At 46.2% G+C, this 15,152-nt stretch overlaps 5 protein-coding genes across 5 annotated transcripts; 1 reads left to right on the top strand and 4 right to left on the bottom strand.

The window, feature by feature from the left end:
* Positions 1 to 45: 45 nt before the first annotated feature.
* TRUGW13939_08981 (uncharacterized protein) lies at positions 46 to 3,542 on the bottom strand (the record flags this gene model as incomplete). The annotated part of the gene is made up of 9 exons (XM_035492106.1): positions 46 to 1,382; positions 1,444 to 2,113; positions 2,169 to 2,303; positions 2,362 to 2,457; positions 2,515 to 2,530; positions 2,589 to 2,852; positions 2,909 to 3,208; positions 3,266 to 3,342; positions 3,405 to 3,542. The coding sequence occupies 9 exons, from the start codon at positions 3,540 to 3,542 to the stop codon at positions 46 to 48; spliced, it is 3,033 nt and encodes a 1,010-aa protein (XP_035347999.1).
* Positions 3,543 to 4,399: 857 nt separating this feature from the next.
* On the bottom strand, positions 4,400 to 5,440 carry TRUGW13939_08980 (uncharacterized protein; the record flags this gene model as incomplete). Its single annotated transcript, XM_035492105.1, has 3 exons — positions 4,400 to 4,581; positions 4,646 to 5,086; positions 5,137 to 5,440. The coding sequence occupies 3 exons, from the start codon at positions 5,438 to 5,440 to the stop codon at positions 4,400 to 4,402; spliced, it is 927 nt and encodes a 308-aa protein (XP_035347998.1).
* Positions 5,441 to 7,824: 2,384 nt separating this feature from the next.
* TRUGW13939_08979 (uncharacterized protein) lies at positions 7,825 to 8,367 on the top strand (the record flags this gene model as incomplete). Its single annotated transcript, XM_035492104.1, has 2 exons — positions 7,825 to 8,143; positions 8,207 to 8,367. The coding sequence occupies 2 exons, from the start codon at positions 7,825 to 7,827 to the stop codon at positions 8,365 to 8,367; spliced, it is 480 nt and encodes a 159-aa protein (XP_035347997.1).
* Positions 8,368 to 9,594: 1,227 nt separating this feature from the next.
* Positions 9,595 to 10,875, bottom strand: TRUGW13939_08978 (uncharacterized protein; the record flags this gene model as incomplete). The annotated part of the gene is made up of 1 exon (XM_035492103.1): positions 9,595 to 10,875. The coding sequence occupies one exon, from the start codon at positions 10,873 to 10,875 to the stop codon at positions 9,595 to 9,597; it is 1,281 nt and encodes a 426-aa protein (XP_035347996.1).
* A 1,847-nt stretch (positions 10,876 to 12,722) lies between these two features.
* TRUGW13939_08977 (uncharacterized protein) lies at positions 12,723 to 14,395 on the bottom strand (the record flags this gene model as incomplete). Its single annotated transcript, XM_035492102.1, has 3 exons — positions 12,723 to 13,045; positions 13,097 to 13,973; positions 14,027 to 14,395. 3 exons carry the CDS (start codon positions 14,393 to 14,395, stop codon positions 12,723 to 12,725), a joined length of 1,569 nt encoding a protein of 522 aa, XP_035347995.1.
* Between the last annotated feature and the right edge of the window lie 757 nt (positions 14,396 to 15,152).

Below are 15,152 nucleotides of genomic sequence, written 5' to 3'. Positions count from 1 at the left end.
CTCTGGATTTTTAGGCTATAAGCGTCTTGCTATTTCCGTGAGTTTCTAATATGCCCCCGCTCTCTTCTTATACGCAGGCTGCTCGGACGCTGTGATCCCGCTCAAGGCAGTCAACACTGGGGTACGGTTAATCAACTCGAAACTGCCCAACTTGGCGCCGTTGCTTTCATGAGCCCACAGTGTCACTGCTATCCAGTTCTCGCCCTGGTAATTCAATATTCCCTGCGGCACAGGGAACTCGCCTTGCGGCCCGATGTGCGGCACAAACTTGCCGAACTGATATCCGTTGACATACAGCTGCACTCGGTAGGGTTGCTCGGTTGAGGTATTGTTGTCAAACACAAAGTACAGCGGAATGTCGAAGCCCTTGGGCAAGTCGAGATTAAAGGAAGTCGAGTAGAAGCCGACACCGGGCTGGCTGAGACCAGTACTTAGCGGGCTGGATGTTTCCCAGTTCTTGCTCGGTGGTGTAGGCTGATGCCAGCCCTGTCGCTCAGCGTAGAGGCCTCCTTCGTTGAGTGGACCGCGCACGAGGTCGATATAGTCCTCGCCACCGAGGTTTCCGGTTAGTTTCCATTTGATGTCGCTTTGGCTGTGGCCCGACAGGTTGTAGTCGAGGATTCCGCGCGGATCTTTCATCTCATCAATCCCGACTTCAAAGTTTTCATCCAGACCGAGATTGTCAATAACAACAGTGAGAACATAGTTTGAGCCTGACTTGAGCGTTGTGGGTAGCTTATAAGTCGATGACTGGTTTGCATCATTGGCGTTTCCATCCCATGAACCCAAGAAGCTTTCATTGAGCCATACGGAGCTCCCGAATCCAGTACCACCTTGGGTAGCAACAGTAAAAGAACTCTCGTTTCCATTAGCAACAAAGTGGCCGCGATAAAGTAGGTATCCGGTATGGAACCCGTAGTCTGAAGAATACAGAGACACTGGAGTGTCCAAGGGAGCAACATTGTTGTTCGATGAGTTATGAGTGGCTGCAACCCACGAACTGTCATCGTACGATGACTGGAGCTCCGGCAAGCTGTCAAAGTATTTCCACTCTGACTTTGTGAAATCTGGAAGACTGATTTTCGGGGCAGAGTATTTCACTGTTGCACTCCAGAAACCGTTGGAATCGGTCTTATGATCGTGCTGCACCCCGTTAATATAGAGGCTCTTGGCGGATGATGGAGCCCCGATGACTTCAACGTTAGTAGCGGCATTGAAGTCCGCAGTAAGATGAAGCTTGGTGCCCTGCAAGTATGCTGTGCGAACGAGGTATCCGGCGTTGACTATGAGGGAGTCCGCAATCGAGCTTTGAGTAGAGAAATCGGTCTTTTGGGCCGATGAGTCGATTTGAGGAACCCAGTAGTTATAAGCAGAGTTGCGATCTGGAGTTTTGTTAGAAAAATTGGACATTTTCTCTCATGGAATGCATGTATAGCAACATACCAAGCAAAAATACCAAAAGATCACCAACTTTGACGATCCTGCGGGAGGAAGATACGTCCCATGCGATGACGACTTGGCCACCCACGGACTTTGTCGTAACACCTCCCTGGGAGCCGTCGACTACAGAAACAGAATCCTTCGAGGAAATGGCGAGCTCATGATGTTCGTCTTGTCCGCCATAGACAACGAGTGCACTATAGTCGGCGAATTTCTTCCAAGTGAATATCTCGGCAGTTGAGTAGAGAATGTTGGTGCCGGAAACATTGTAATCAGCGACATGAACCTTAGAGTCACGACCATTTAGTGTCAAAGCGCCACCCAACTGAGGCACCGTCAGGGTTCCAGCACTAGTCGGCACCTTGAGTGTATAGCTTGTGACATCGGTACTCGAGTAATCAGTATGTCTGACCACAAAGAACGAGGAATTGGTGCCTTTTCCAATGAGCGGGGTCACTGTGAGACCTGACGTGTTGGTGTATTCTGTAGTGGAAGCATTACCGGGTACAGTGTCAAGATAGGATGTCGAGACTTTGAGGAAGTTGCCGATCAGCTTTAGCTCACTATACTTCTCACGGGTGACGTTTCGAGATTCGGATATAGATGCCGCATAATCGTAAGATGTATAACCTCCAGGATGTCCAAGATTACCCCAATTAGTTCCTCCATGGATCTGCTTGGAAATTAGCACACTAAAAATTGTGTTGCTCATGATAGAAAAAACTTACCATGTACAAGTTCAGGATCGCAACCCCGGAAGCCAAGTTATTCTTATAGAAGACACTTGCAAACTGGTCATTGATCAATGCATTGCATTTGTCGAAACCGACGCCGCCCCACGGATCAAACGAGCCTCCTTGAAACTACAAATTGTCTTGTAAGTAGTCAGAAGACCATATAATGTGGCCTGCAATGGCTTACCTCAACAATTGCGTACGGAGTTGACGGGCTCTGTTCTAGATGGGTCTCGTGGAAGGTTGTAGGCAGGCTTCCTGAAGGCCAGGTTGATGGATTCGCCTGTGGTATTTGTTAGTGTTTTTATGCAGGTCGGTAACTTGACAGGACAATATTTACGCAGTCAAACCCTAGACTAGGTAAATATTAGTAAATGATATTCATATCAGCCATTTTTCAACTCTTGCACTTACGGATACGAGTCGTGCCCATAGATATCTACAGCTCCTACTCCGGACCCGGGGGCATCGTGTGCAAGTGCAGCAGCATCGTTGTTAATAAATGGTACAACGACACCGGCATCCCTGGCGTAATCTATAACATCCTGCATGTACTGTGGGTCGAAAGATTCCCCGTTTCCAAAGTAAGTGTACTCATTCTCGGGCTGGTAGAGAATGATCGGACCCCCGCTGGTGATCTGGTTCTTTGCGATTATAGTGGCAATGTTGTTGACATAGCTAGAAACAAGCCTTACTCAGTCATGTTCTTACAGAATCAATTATGAGAAACTTACTTTGCTGTAGCATTAAGGTAATCAGATCGAGTTCGCAAAACGCCGCTGATTCTCTGCAACCATCCCGGATATCCACCCCCAGAAGCTTCGGCGTTGATATACGGACCCGGGCGAGCCAGAAGGTAAATACCGGCTTGTGAGGCAGCATCAAAGAATGGCTGTAGATTAAAGATGCCGTCGGCGCGATAAGAACCGGGTTTGCCTTCTAAAAGAGCCCAGTCGACATAGAACGAGACAGTATTGAAGCCGAGGGCCTTGACTTTCTGAAACACATCAAGATGAAGCGCCTGAACAGGAAGACTAATTGGCCTTGGTTAGATGCGAGAGAAACTAGATTCAATGGCTCGGCGGACGTACCGGAATGGGTGAATTTCACCAGAAAAGATCATAATCCTTTCTCCATGGATGTAGAGCGATTGGTTATCCCATGTTACCTATCTGAATTAGCACCTTGGATTTCAGTATTATATTAAGGATTCGCTTCAATTGGCCTTACAATATCTTGCAACACAGCTCGCTTCTCGCTGTCGGGATGCTCCGTGAGAACATAGGAGCCGACTTTATGCGACACAGCCCTACCTAGAGCCTGAGCTGATAGGTAAGCCACCGCTAGAGATGTAAGAAGAAGCTTCATTTTTGCTCTTGACGCATTGAAAGCTCGACATGCATCAATTGATCCTGATGAATCAGATCCGGAGGAGCGCCGGAGATTTCTTATATGTGAGCAGAGAAATAAAAAACACCGGGTGTAATAAATCCAATGAAAAGCGTGTTAGGCGTCGGATCAATGAATGCCGAGCGGCTTCATTATTATTATACGCGTAATTTTTCTTCTCTTATTCTTAAAACTAGTCAGGATTCTGCGGGGAAGTCATAGTACAAATGCCCACTCGTGTGGGATGGGCTGAATCCTTATGCGGGCATGCAAGTCATTGGTCGATGTAACATTCTAGGCAAGCAACATGAGCCCGAACATATTTTAATATGAATGCTTCTGCAATTATTAATTTATCTGACGAGTTTGGACCCTGTTCCACCAAGGTCTGTTGGTGGGATTTAATTGTCTCGGGCTACCGTCATAAACGAATTTTAGTTTTTTCCACCCATATTGTAATTTAGTATAGAAACAAACAGCTTCAATCGGATGAAAAGAGGGGAATAAAGTTACGCCACAACGCTGATCACAACTGCTTTTCCCTCTCCCACTTCTCCTTTCATATCCGAGCGAATGAACAGTCGTGTGGAATAGTTAGAGTTAACTATATCGGGATAGATCCAATTATCAATAGCCTTCCTGTTCGGGAAAGCCCCGGTGGGGTCAACAAACAGCCGAGTTTATTATCCACGCTTATTCTGTCTTATTAACCGTAACTTCAGATTAAGACCATTGAATAAAAACTAGACCAATGATACTTCTACAATCTGTTAGTTTAATACAACAAAAACATGTGAAAACCCCACGCAGTGCGCAGTGTCGTTGGCCTTTGGTGCTCACGGGCTTTGCCCGAAATCGTACGAATTACCAAATCCCCGATTCAAGTACCGATGAAGCGCTTGCTCACGAGGAACCCAATTGACAGGAATTTCCAGTTCCGTCTCCTTCTCGACTATCTCTTTGACGTCGTCTGCAAGCTCCAGTTTCATCGGGTTGCGGTACCAGGGAGCAAAGTGGACTTAAAAAAAAGTACATGATTAGCAGTGTTTCCAGTTTAGAAGCGCTTGAAACAGTTGACATACTCATGGCGAGCATAACCCTCACATCTTCGGTCTGATTGCCGACGCCGCAGTGCCACAATCGCAAATCCCGAATGACAACAGCCCCCTTTGGAACGACAGGCTGACATGGTGGGCGAACAGCACGCTGGTTCTCGAGCGCCGTGGTATTTATTCTGCCACTTGATCTTTCCCCATGCCGACCCTCTTGAACGTCAAGCCCGGTATCTGTATGCGTTCCCAGCCATATCTCCGTTGACCCATTCTTTGGCGTCATCGTGATCAGTGGCACGTTAACAACAAGAGCAAACGGATGCTTCGGGTGCTCAAAATCTGCGTCAGAGTGAACTGGCTGAGATGTTGGAGGCGTCTCTGGTGTCGGAGGCATGGCGCTGTTGCCAGAACAAAATGTCCATTTTGGCATCGGGCCCAGCATCGTGGATGTCACCTGGGTGACCATGGGGTCTATACAGAAGTTTAGCAAAAATAATTACTTTCACTCTTTGATCACCTACTCAGGAAGATATTCTTGTCGAAATACTGTCTCACCGGCGGTGGATCTTGCTGAATGTTGCCGCGGTTATAATTGTAGGGCCCCTCATTCTTTCGGCCTTGAAGAGCCAAACCGTCGGACACCATTTTTTCGTTCAGATAGTCCAGCGCTTTATGCGGTATCAAATCTTCGATCATGACCAGGCCATCCTGGTGAAGACTTCTGATCGCGACTTCCAGGTTTTGGGGTGATAGCTTCGAGGTATCGAGCTCGGCCCTGGAGGGACGAATCGAGATAGGATGGCTGGATTTCTGAGTAGATAGCATTCTTGGTTTGACTGAAAAAGCAAACTTTGAATATGGTTTAAGCAATGGTCTAGAAAGCAACTTGTACATAGTGTTTAGCACTCTGTAGGCAAGATCTATGAAGAAGCCCCAGCGGCCAATGACCTCCTTAAATAATTTTTAAATGGACACTAAATTATCGAATTTCCCTTCATGCCAGGATACCACTACACTTGATGGATTTTCAACTCGCCTTTCGCAATATGTGAAGATGGTTTTGCGTTTCGCATAACTCTCGCAAAACCTCCCCCACATTTCCGTCCAACCAGAGGACGCCATCAGTATACTACATCCGAACGAAAGAAAGATTACGATAAGCTGTGTGTCAACTAAATGTCATTAATATCAATACTAAAAGAAGGATGAAGCTAGTCTGTCATCTGTGGTAACTGAGGGCTTAGATCCGAGCTCTTCCATCGATGAAGAATTTCGCTGCAACTCGTTTTTCTCCTTATACACTTTGTCCTGTTTTCGCTCCTGTTTTCGGTACATTATCGTCTTCTAGTAGGATAGTCAAATATTAATAACGGCACTTTCACCCGACAGAAAATTAACGAACGACAAAAGAAACCTGAGGTATGTTGTTGGATTATTTAAAGAAACTCTTCGGCTCGAAACTCCCAGAGAAATCGAGGTTCAAAAGAAACGAAAACGACAACATTTGAAGCACGTGGAAGAAGAGAATGTACCCGCACAGTCCTTAAAATGAGTGGTAAATGACACGCCAGCGTGCTAATGGCGTGGAATTTTGGATGGGGGCTTGGGATGTCAGAGCCATAGCCAAGTTGATGTGGAATAAAGGAATATAATTCTACGGTTGAAAGGTTTGTCTTTCTTTTTTTGGAGATGGGAGTTACTATTTCGATTTTCTTTTATTTTTTCTTTTACATGCAATTTTTGTTCATCATATTTCATCATACAACATATACCAGGTTAGTTTCAAAACTGGAGTTTCATCCAGTTATATCTAGGGGATATAGAGGCTAAAAATAGAAAAAAAACCCCACTCTTTCAATACCAACATTTGAAACGAGAAAGCAAGGAAAGAAAAGACAGGTTCAAATTCTTGACTAGAAAGAAAAATCCCAGATATTTTAGGCCTTCTCACTGCGTGCAGTACACAATCCAGCTATAACCCCAATTAAAATAGCAACCACTAGTGATACTCCCACATACATGACGGAGTATTTGACAACTCGTTTCTTCGAACCATATTTCCACTCATGTACAACGCCATCCAGTGATGCAAGGGACTGCTTTTGCGGTATGGTGCCTCCATTCTCAAGATCCATACGCATGGGACGCATATATACTGGTTTAGGGGCTGTTGGTTCCATTTTGTAGCTTGTCTCCGATCAGTAACAGAGGCTTCTCAAATCCGTATGATAACTTACCTGACTCAATGATGAGATTTTGTGACTCTTTTTGAGAGGTTAAAGTTGATAATCTGTGGTGTTGACTATCCAGAAGACCATGTATTTCTTATAAAAGCAAGTTTGGTTCGACATTAAAAATTTTCCTTTTATCTATGTAAGAATTGTGCATCAGTTTTATAACTAGGTAATCAAGACTTCATGTCAAGGGCTGATTCATTGAACTTACATACCGTACACCTTTCAGTAGATATGTCATCTGATACAATTGCCAAGATCAGTAGAGTTTGGTTCACCTAGCAAAACGCATATTAATATTCAGAGGGAACCAAAACAAGTGAGAGAAAGACAGAGTAAATATATATGGATAGGCATAAATCTGTTATGCTGCTATACTATTTGTCTCGTGCATTTGGTAGGCTAACTATTGCACTTAATAAGAATTTTTTGTCTTATAACCGACTAGTTTATAAATGGGGCTCATCTCTACAAAGAAAGTGTACAAAAAGGGGCCATAGTATCAAATGATGTTGCATGACTATTCAAGGACAATGAACAGCCTTGGGGTTAGAGTTGCCACAGACATCATCGAAGCTTCTCCATGGGGTAGCTATGTTCCCTGCTTCGTTATCCAAGCTTCGCATCAAACGAATCCACATGAGGTATATCCAAATATGGCAGTATCACATTACCAGATGGCCCGTTTGAATGCGACCCTGTTTGTAGGTCTTTTACATAACACGGGTGATTAATTTCTTCTAGCTATGCGTTAAGAATCGATGGCTCAAGCTCCATTTACGTCATCTATGGTCTTGTCATATGATGAGAATGACTTCCTTCCATTGCATGTAAATACCACTATTGTTAGACAAGGTATAAGATGTGCTACTCCCCTGCCGAAGGGCAATAGCACGAAACCGACAAGATTAGCAAATATTGATACCCCTATTTCTATTACTATCAGATTAAATCCCTCTCCGAATTCAGGTGACAATGACTGTCAAAGCAATAGCTCTCCTTGGGGTTAGTTTGATATCACTTTCCGTGATTCAGCCCTGCCCAGCACCAATTCCACTGATCGTCCCACTCGTTAGCATGGTGGCACCTATTATAGGAGAAGTCGTCCAGGCTGGGGTCAATGTTGCGCAAGGAAAGTCATCAAAGCTGAAGAGAGGAAGTGATACCGATCCTTTCGTCGACCTCGATGTGCGGATGGAGCTGCCGACTGGGATTCACCAGCACGACGTCGACCTGTGTAAGAACGCGAATAAAAACAGCACAGGTGTGAAAGTCATTCAAGAAAGTGACACATGTAAGTATCTTCATATCTTCTCTTCGTTCTTGTTTTTTGGGGAATTTCAATTAATTATTTTAGCTGTTCGGGTCGAAAACGTGGAGCCAGAGTGCATGGTTTTAGCCAGTCTATTCAAAGACGAGGGTACCCCTCAGCCTTGCGGTTCTGATTGTCTGAAGTACGTCAACGTGGATCCAAAGCATGTGAATGACTTCATTGCGGAGGCCAAGAAATATCTGTAGGTTTTCCGGCCAATTCTATGCTTTGAAAGACCGGGCCAGCCGGTGTTTGGTTTGGGTGGTACTACTTTCTCTATCTTCGACTTTGATGTGTTTTATTACCAAATGTGGAATATTTTTGCCTACATGTACTTTTATCTGCTTTCCCGTGGACCCTGTGCTTCTGTATCGTATTATAGTTTAGCTAAAAATATAACCTACTTTCAATGTCGGAGCCTCTTTGTGTCATGTCGTATTCGGACTCCACTTTCGCAAACAAAGCGACATTGCCAGAGGGAAACTATCTTGGATAGCTACAAGTCTCTTTCGTTACATTGCATAATGCACGTGCAGTCCTGTATGAAATCGGCGCTCATTCCATGCCGAGTAACATCAACCCTGGGCGAATCTATATTTAAATTCATATCGTGAACATTTAAAAGGGAGTGGATAAATCGATACGATGAAATATAGAAGATTCCTTTCGAACCTTTTCCCTATTGTATGGACTTTTTCGGCGATATTTATGGTCTGGAAATCACTGTGCATTATCACCGGCTGTACGCATCCCATAATGGTCGTTTCATCTGAATCCATGGAGCCTGCTTTTCGCCGCGGCGATGTGATTCTGCTTTGGAATCGAGAGGCTAGACTTTTTGCAGGCGACATACCTGTCATATGGTTCTCAGGTCGTCCTTTACCAATGGTTCATCGGGCAATCCAGGTTCTGAATACTGGAAGCGTGTCGGGGTACTATGCATATCTACCATAGGATGCTATACTAGTTACTGATAATAAACTGGACACCTCATATTGACTAAAGGCGACAATAATGCGGTCGATGATCGACTTTTGTATCCTGTCGAAAAGGATTTTGTGTCGCGCGAAGATGTTGTTGGGGTGGTGAGAGGGTACGTGCCTTGTATTGGAATACCTGCTCTAGCCTTGAACGATAACCCCTGGCTTGCTTATATAGCTGGTGGTATTTGCATCGTTGCTGCTGTTCTTCTAGGCGAATACAAAATTGAAGTGAAGACCGTAGTGTACCTACGAGACATATAAGGAGAAATCTATGAACTTGATATATTTATGTATTATAATATGATGATTATGGTATTATAGGCATATGCAGTCATAAGACAACACAAACCAAAGACAAACGCGTGCTCTATGTACGTTTCCATGCGTTTTATATCCCCTGCGCAAAACATCACTAATCCAGACCTTCAGTCGAAGCAAATGTGAAAAGGGTTATTGAAAATCCTTTTCGGTCTGAGTTTGTTTCGAGTTCCCATCTGCTTGAATAGAAACATGAATCTCAGGATTCTGCAGGGCTTCTCCCGCGTGTCGAGCCTGTTCACTTGCTTGATGGATCTGACCATCACCCGTGTGTCGAAGGTTTTCGCCTGTATTCCGAATATTTTCTCCCGTGCTCCGGAAGTTGTCGCTTGCGTGTCTGAAAAGATCCCCAGCATGTCGAAGTTCATCGCGAATGTTTCCGGCTTGACTCTCGCCTGTGCTGCGTGTCTGGTCGCCTGTGTGCTGGAAATGTTCCCGAACCTGTTGAAGCCCTTCCTTGAGCTGGTCGAAGCGGCCTTCCCCTTGGTGTCGAGAATTGTCTCCCGTTTGCCGCACATTATCGCTTGTGTGTCGATACTGATCACCGTAGTGAGAAAGTCGATCACGAACACTGCCTTCAACCCGGTCTGATTGTGCCCCAACAGCAGCCTTGGCCGTATCCATATGGGACTGTGAGATTTCTTTGGCGACTCCCATTGGCAGTACACTTTCTTTGTGTTTGATGTTGCGCAATGATTCAAAGCCTCTAACACCTCCACCTTCAGAGCTGCCAGATTCCGTTTGTATGCGGACCTCTTCATACATACGTTCAACGGTGCGGACTTCCTCGTCGACACTGAGCATGCACCCCTCTAGACAGAACTCGCGTTCGCGCTGTTCGATGTACTCGCGCACTTGACCCCAGGCTTTCTCGATGGTCTTCTCGCGATTAGGCAGTCCAGAACCACGAAGATAGGTCAATATACCGGCCATTATGGTGTTGATAGCACCAAACGCAGTGATAACTCCATGGGGGCCTTGAGCAGCACCAATAGCAGTCAATGCGGCGGCAACAACAATCTGCACAGCCAGACAGGTGTTGATCAATATGCTGAAACAGCGATAGCGAAACGCGGCAGTCTGTTCCGCTTTCACGACGCGTGTATAGATACCAAGGTTGGGAACGTTGCGAGGGTGGAAGAACCCATCCTTGGAGAGGACGGGCACATGATCAATGCCAGTCAAGGAGCGGAATATGAGAAGTTTGTTGTCTGCTGGCACAAGACTGTTTAATTGTACGTTATACACACGATTGAGTCGTTCACGATCACGATCCACGTTGTACTCTGGCTCCGGAACAGGTTGTGTGGGATTCGACTGGGTATAAAAAGGTGGCCCTCGAGGGACATTGTTATTATTGCTTGCCGGCGGAGGCAAGCCCTTTTCTTCTCGGTCGAGTGAGAAGAACTTCATTGTGTGTGACCTGAAGGAGAAGCCTTAGTCGACGACGAGGAAAGAGGCTCTTAGCCGGGTATTATGCGTGGTAAACTGCGCGAAGGTGAAAAAAAAAAGAGGAAAAGAAACAAGGAAGACAGTCCACAAACAAATAATACTATAACTCCGGCCAGGACAGAACGTGAGCAGCTTCCAAGTTTGCAGCACTAATGCTAGCTTATCCCTTGATAGTGCATGACCACGGACATGCACGGTAGCATGTCATAATTTCGAGGGAATACTTAACTCGGTCTAGAGCTTCGTGCCGTAGGTCGAGCTATCTGACTGGCTAGTATTGTTATGGTTGCATCTTCTGGCACTTGCTTGGCCATCGCTGGCCAAAAGAACCGAGCCAATGAATGGATGCATGGCGCCGGAGCATTAGGGAGAAAAAGGCCCTGTTGGACAGTGTTGGTCCGTGTCAAGGCACGTCGGGCTCCAAAGGGGAAAGTCTCATGGCTGTGCCGGTGATCCTGGGTCTCAAGTTGCTGTGTGTGATACCGAGCAATCATGGAGGATATCCTAGCTGGCCATTAGGATCGCTGGAACCTACTGCGGGCCGGGCAGATGAACATGTCAATCCCTGCACTTCTTCCCAGAAGGTGTCAGTCCTCGAGGCTCGGAGACCCTCAGCGGCTCAGGAGGATGGGCCGCCCTCCTAAAGCCGTCAGAGCAGAGCTTCCGGATTCGGTCTATTATTGGACAAACTGGTGCGAGCACTGCGCAGTTGTCTTGATTAGACTTGTTCAGCCAGCCTCAAGCGTCACTGGTCAGCGCTTGACGGCCCGAAAACAAGGGCTCTGCGGGCACGCTAGGCTGCTAGAGATAGGTGAGGTGGTAGATCCTCTGGATAGCGCAGCACTAGGCTAGTTACTAAATTCGAAGTGGTAAGAGCTTGATGGGGTTCGAGGTGGACCTCTTAATTTAAGGAACATGGACTTGCCGTGAACAAGTTCTTAGCATTGAATGATATGGCCGTGCGAGAAATGAGGTTGCTCAGATCCGAGATCTTGCGACGGCCGAAGCTTACCTCCTTAGCGAACCAGCTGCTATGACCCTGTCGACACTGGACAGTGGGACACGTCTGACGGAGAAGAGAAAGGAAGAAGAAAAAAAAAGTCAGGGCCAACTATAGCGGTGGGCCACCGGGGATATTCCATTTCCGAGGCTTGAAGAGTGGCTCGCTGGCTAATAATGCCGTGGGCTGCTATGGTTCGTCGCTAATCTTTAGGCCTGGTTAAGTCCGGCGCCCCCCGCTGCCATTCATTATTATTACTTGGTTGCATTTTCGTCATGTACGAGGAAGCTGGAGTCTAGCCCCGAACGCAATTAATCCTGGCAACGGATTCGTAGAATGATTTTAGGGTTTCTTGAATACGGAGGCCTAGCTTGCAGGCCGTTGACGACAATGCGCATTGCAGGCCGGTGTCACCAGTGTTGTGAACCGTGAGTCTTCAGTCATGCATGCAGTTACATCGACTGGCACTGATCGTCCTCTTGCACCACCTCCCTAGACAAGGTTTGGTACGGTTTGCAAGCCCGTCGCTATACTTAGGACTTGGCTAACTGGTGTGTGGTCGGACTAATAACCAGCCAAAATCGTCAAAATAAAAACAATACTGTCGGCCTTGCTTTTAGGATACTGATAAGAATGAAAACCAATAAAGCCCGGAATGGATTTGTTTTGCATGTTTGGCTCATGGGGCATTAGCTATGTTCCGAGACTAACAAGCTTACCTACAATCTTTTCGAAATCTACAAGGGCCGCGTCTAGAACGCAAACAAAAGGAGGCAGATGTGAATAAGCACTAGATGAGGGGGAAAAATCACTCAACAGCCACAAACTTGTCCAGCGCGTTGCGCAGAGCATTTTTATTTCGCGGCACAAAGCGAGCTCGATAACGCTGCGGCATCGACACCAAGCTGGTCGGGTCCATATTGCCACGAACTGGGTGGACATCGACGTCGTCGACCTTTTCTATACGGAAAGAATTGAGCAAGCGAATAAAAGTAAGATAGAGCTCACGATTTGCCAGTAGTGAGCCTGCACACATGCGATAGCCCATGCCATAAGTGAACATTGGCGCATCCTCGTTCTCGAACCAGCGCTCCGGTCGAAATACTTCAGGATCGCTCCATACTTCGGGGTCTAGAAATCTTGTTAGAAAATGGAAATAGAATACAACAAAAGCAGACATACCCATATTGCAGGCCCATGCATTTAGGAAGATGACAGTGCCCTTTGGAATGCGAACTCCTTCGTGGATGACGTCCTTGACTGAGACACGAGGGAGAGCCAGCCGTAAAACAGTATAGTACCGAAGACATTCGCGCACCAATGCGACGATGTACTGGCATTGCTGGTCATCTTCCGCGTCACACAGAGGCTGATCGGTACCGTATGTTTTCTGGATTGCCTTCAGCGCTGTGTTCTGAATATCCGGCCGCTGAGCTAGTAAAGCCACACTCCAAGCGACAAGGGTGGTGATGGTATCAAGACCTCCCGAAAGCATTGTCAAGCTAATTGAGGTGAGCTCTTCACTATTTAGCTTTGTATCTTTATCCAATATGACATTGGCTTGGATGCAGGGCTTATGGGTCCCATTGGCGATGCGTTCGTCAAGCCCCTTATTGAGAGCCGTCAGATACACATCGCGTCGGTTACGCATCTCACGCGCTTTGACCGAACCCAGGCTAAACGGATTCAGACGGATCAACGGAATGTAATCTTGCAGGTTACCGGTCGTGCTGCGGAAGTGACTGATCTCTTCCTCAACATGCGTGATCTCGTGGAAAAGATCCGACTGTTGCGAATCCATACGTATGCCCCAGTTCAACGTGAGTGCGAGACTGAGAGACAGGCGCTGAATCATTGGCATTGGATCAATTCCCTCTGCCCCGGATTTCCCATACTCAAGCAGCTCCTTGACGAAGTCTTTGCTCTCGATGTCCAAATGCGACATATAGGTCTGCACAGCAGGCCGGTTGAGGGCAGATGCGGCGCCCTTTCTGCGTCTTTTGAGGGAATCGCTATACGGAGAAGTGCCAATTGTAGTGCCAGCCGTGTTTGATATGACCTTGAACCATTCGCATTAGTTTAGGCCATTTAAGGAAATCCAAAGAAACATACCTTGTGAAAAGTGTAGAATTCAGGCCTGGAACTCAGGGCATTATTTCCAAAGATAACCTTGGCTGCCCCGGCTGTATTGACGACAACAACCGGGATATTTCCCAGTTGAATTTGATAGACACCGCCATATTTTTTCGCCCACTGGCGATACTGCTCTGCTGCGTTCACCCGGATTTGGTGCAAATTTCCTATCAAGGGCAGACCGCGGGGGCCCTTCAAATTGGCAATCCGTGCCCCGCTGCGAATAAACTCATTGATCAGCACATATAACACGGGAATCAATAGTAGACCCGTGACTATGTACTGAAAGACCACTTGTAGGGTGGTGAGTTTATCTTGCAAACGTTCGACTACTTCTTGGATCGCCATGGTGACTCTGGGTCTCGTATGTTTCTGTAGTCGCAAGACTTTGACGAGTAAGCAAGTGAGACCGTACCCTATTTATACATGCAAATTTAAAATACACGTGATGCCCGCAAGTTGCTGGATGTGATTATTTCCCCCACCGTAAACTAAGCTTATTGTTGGACAACACGGAACCGGAATGTACATCCCGGGGGATCCTGGGGTAAAATGGGACCTCAAGTGCGGAGAAATCCCGCTTGGCGATACTTACCAATACGCTTCAACGGAACTGTAGCTGAATTTGAGTGGAATATTATAGGAAAAATAAATTATTGGTTGTTAACTCAGTACGCAATACGTCTAGTTCCGTCACTATTATCCGACGGCTTTTTACTGCCTGTACAGTCCAATGAGTGGTTGTACTAACATACCCTAATCTTTTTACCTTGTTCAATAACAGAAAAGAACAAAGATTAATTACAACAATCAAAATTTGGCTTGTTTCACCGCTCACCGAGTAACATTCAAATTCAATACATGACATCATGTGTTAAGGAACCATGGAGACGGAATCAATTCCGGGAATGTATCCCACATATTTTGGGGGAGATATTAACCCATGGAATAACATCCTAGGGATTCGGAACTAGATCCTATCAATTGCGAAACGACGGTGTTTCATACGTGATTTCCCCTCATAAAGTTACTCAATAAATGAGCGCTCTAACGCTTTCACTCATAGACAATCTTATACATGATAGATTTACCAAAAGTTTTCACT

This window comes from Talaromyces rugulosus, chromosome V, assembly GCF_013368755.1.
Source record: "Talaromyces rugulosus chromosome V, complete sequence".
In the NCBI taxonomy this organism is placed as follows: Eukaryota; Fungi; Ascomycota; class Eurotiomycetes; order Eurotiales; family Trichocomaceae; genus Talaromyces; species Talaromyces rugulosus.
Note: the sequence above shows the minus strand (reverse complement) of the source record. Positions and strands in the feature narration are given on the sequence as shown.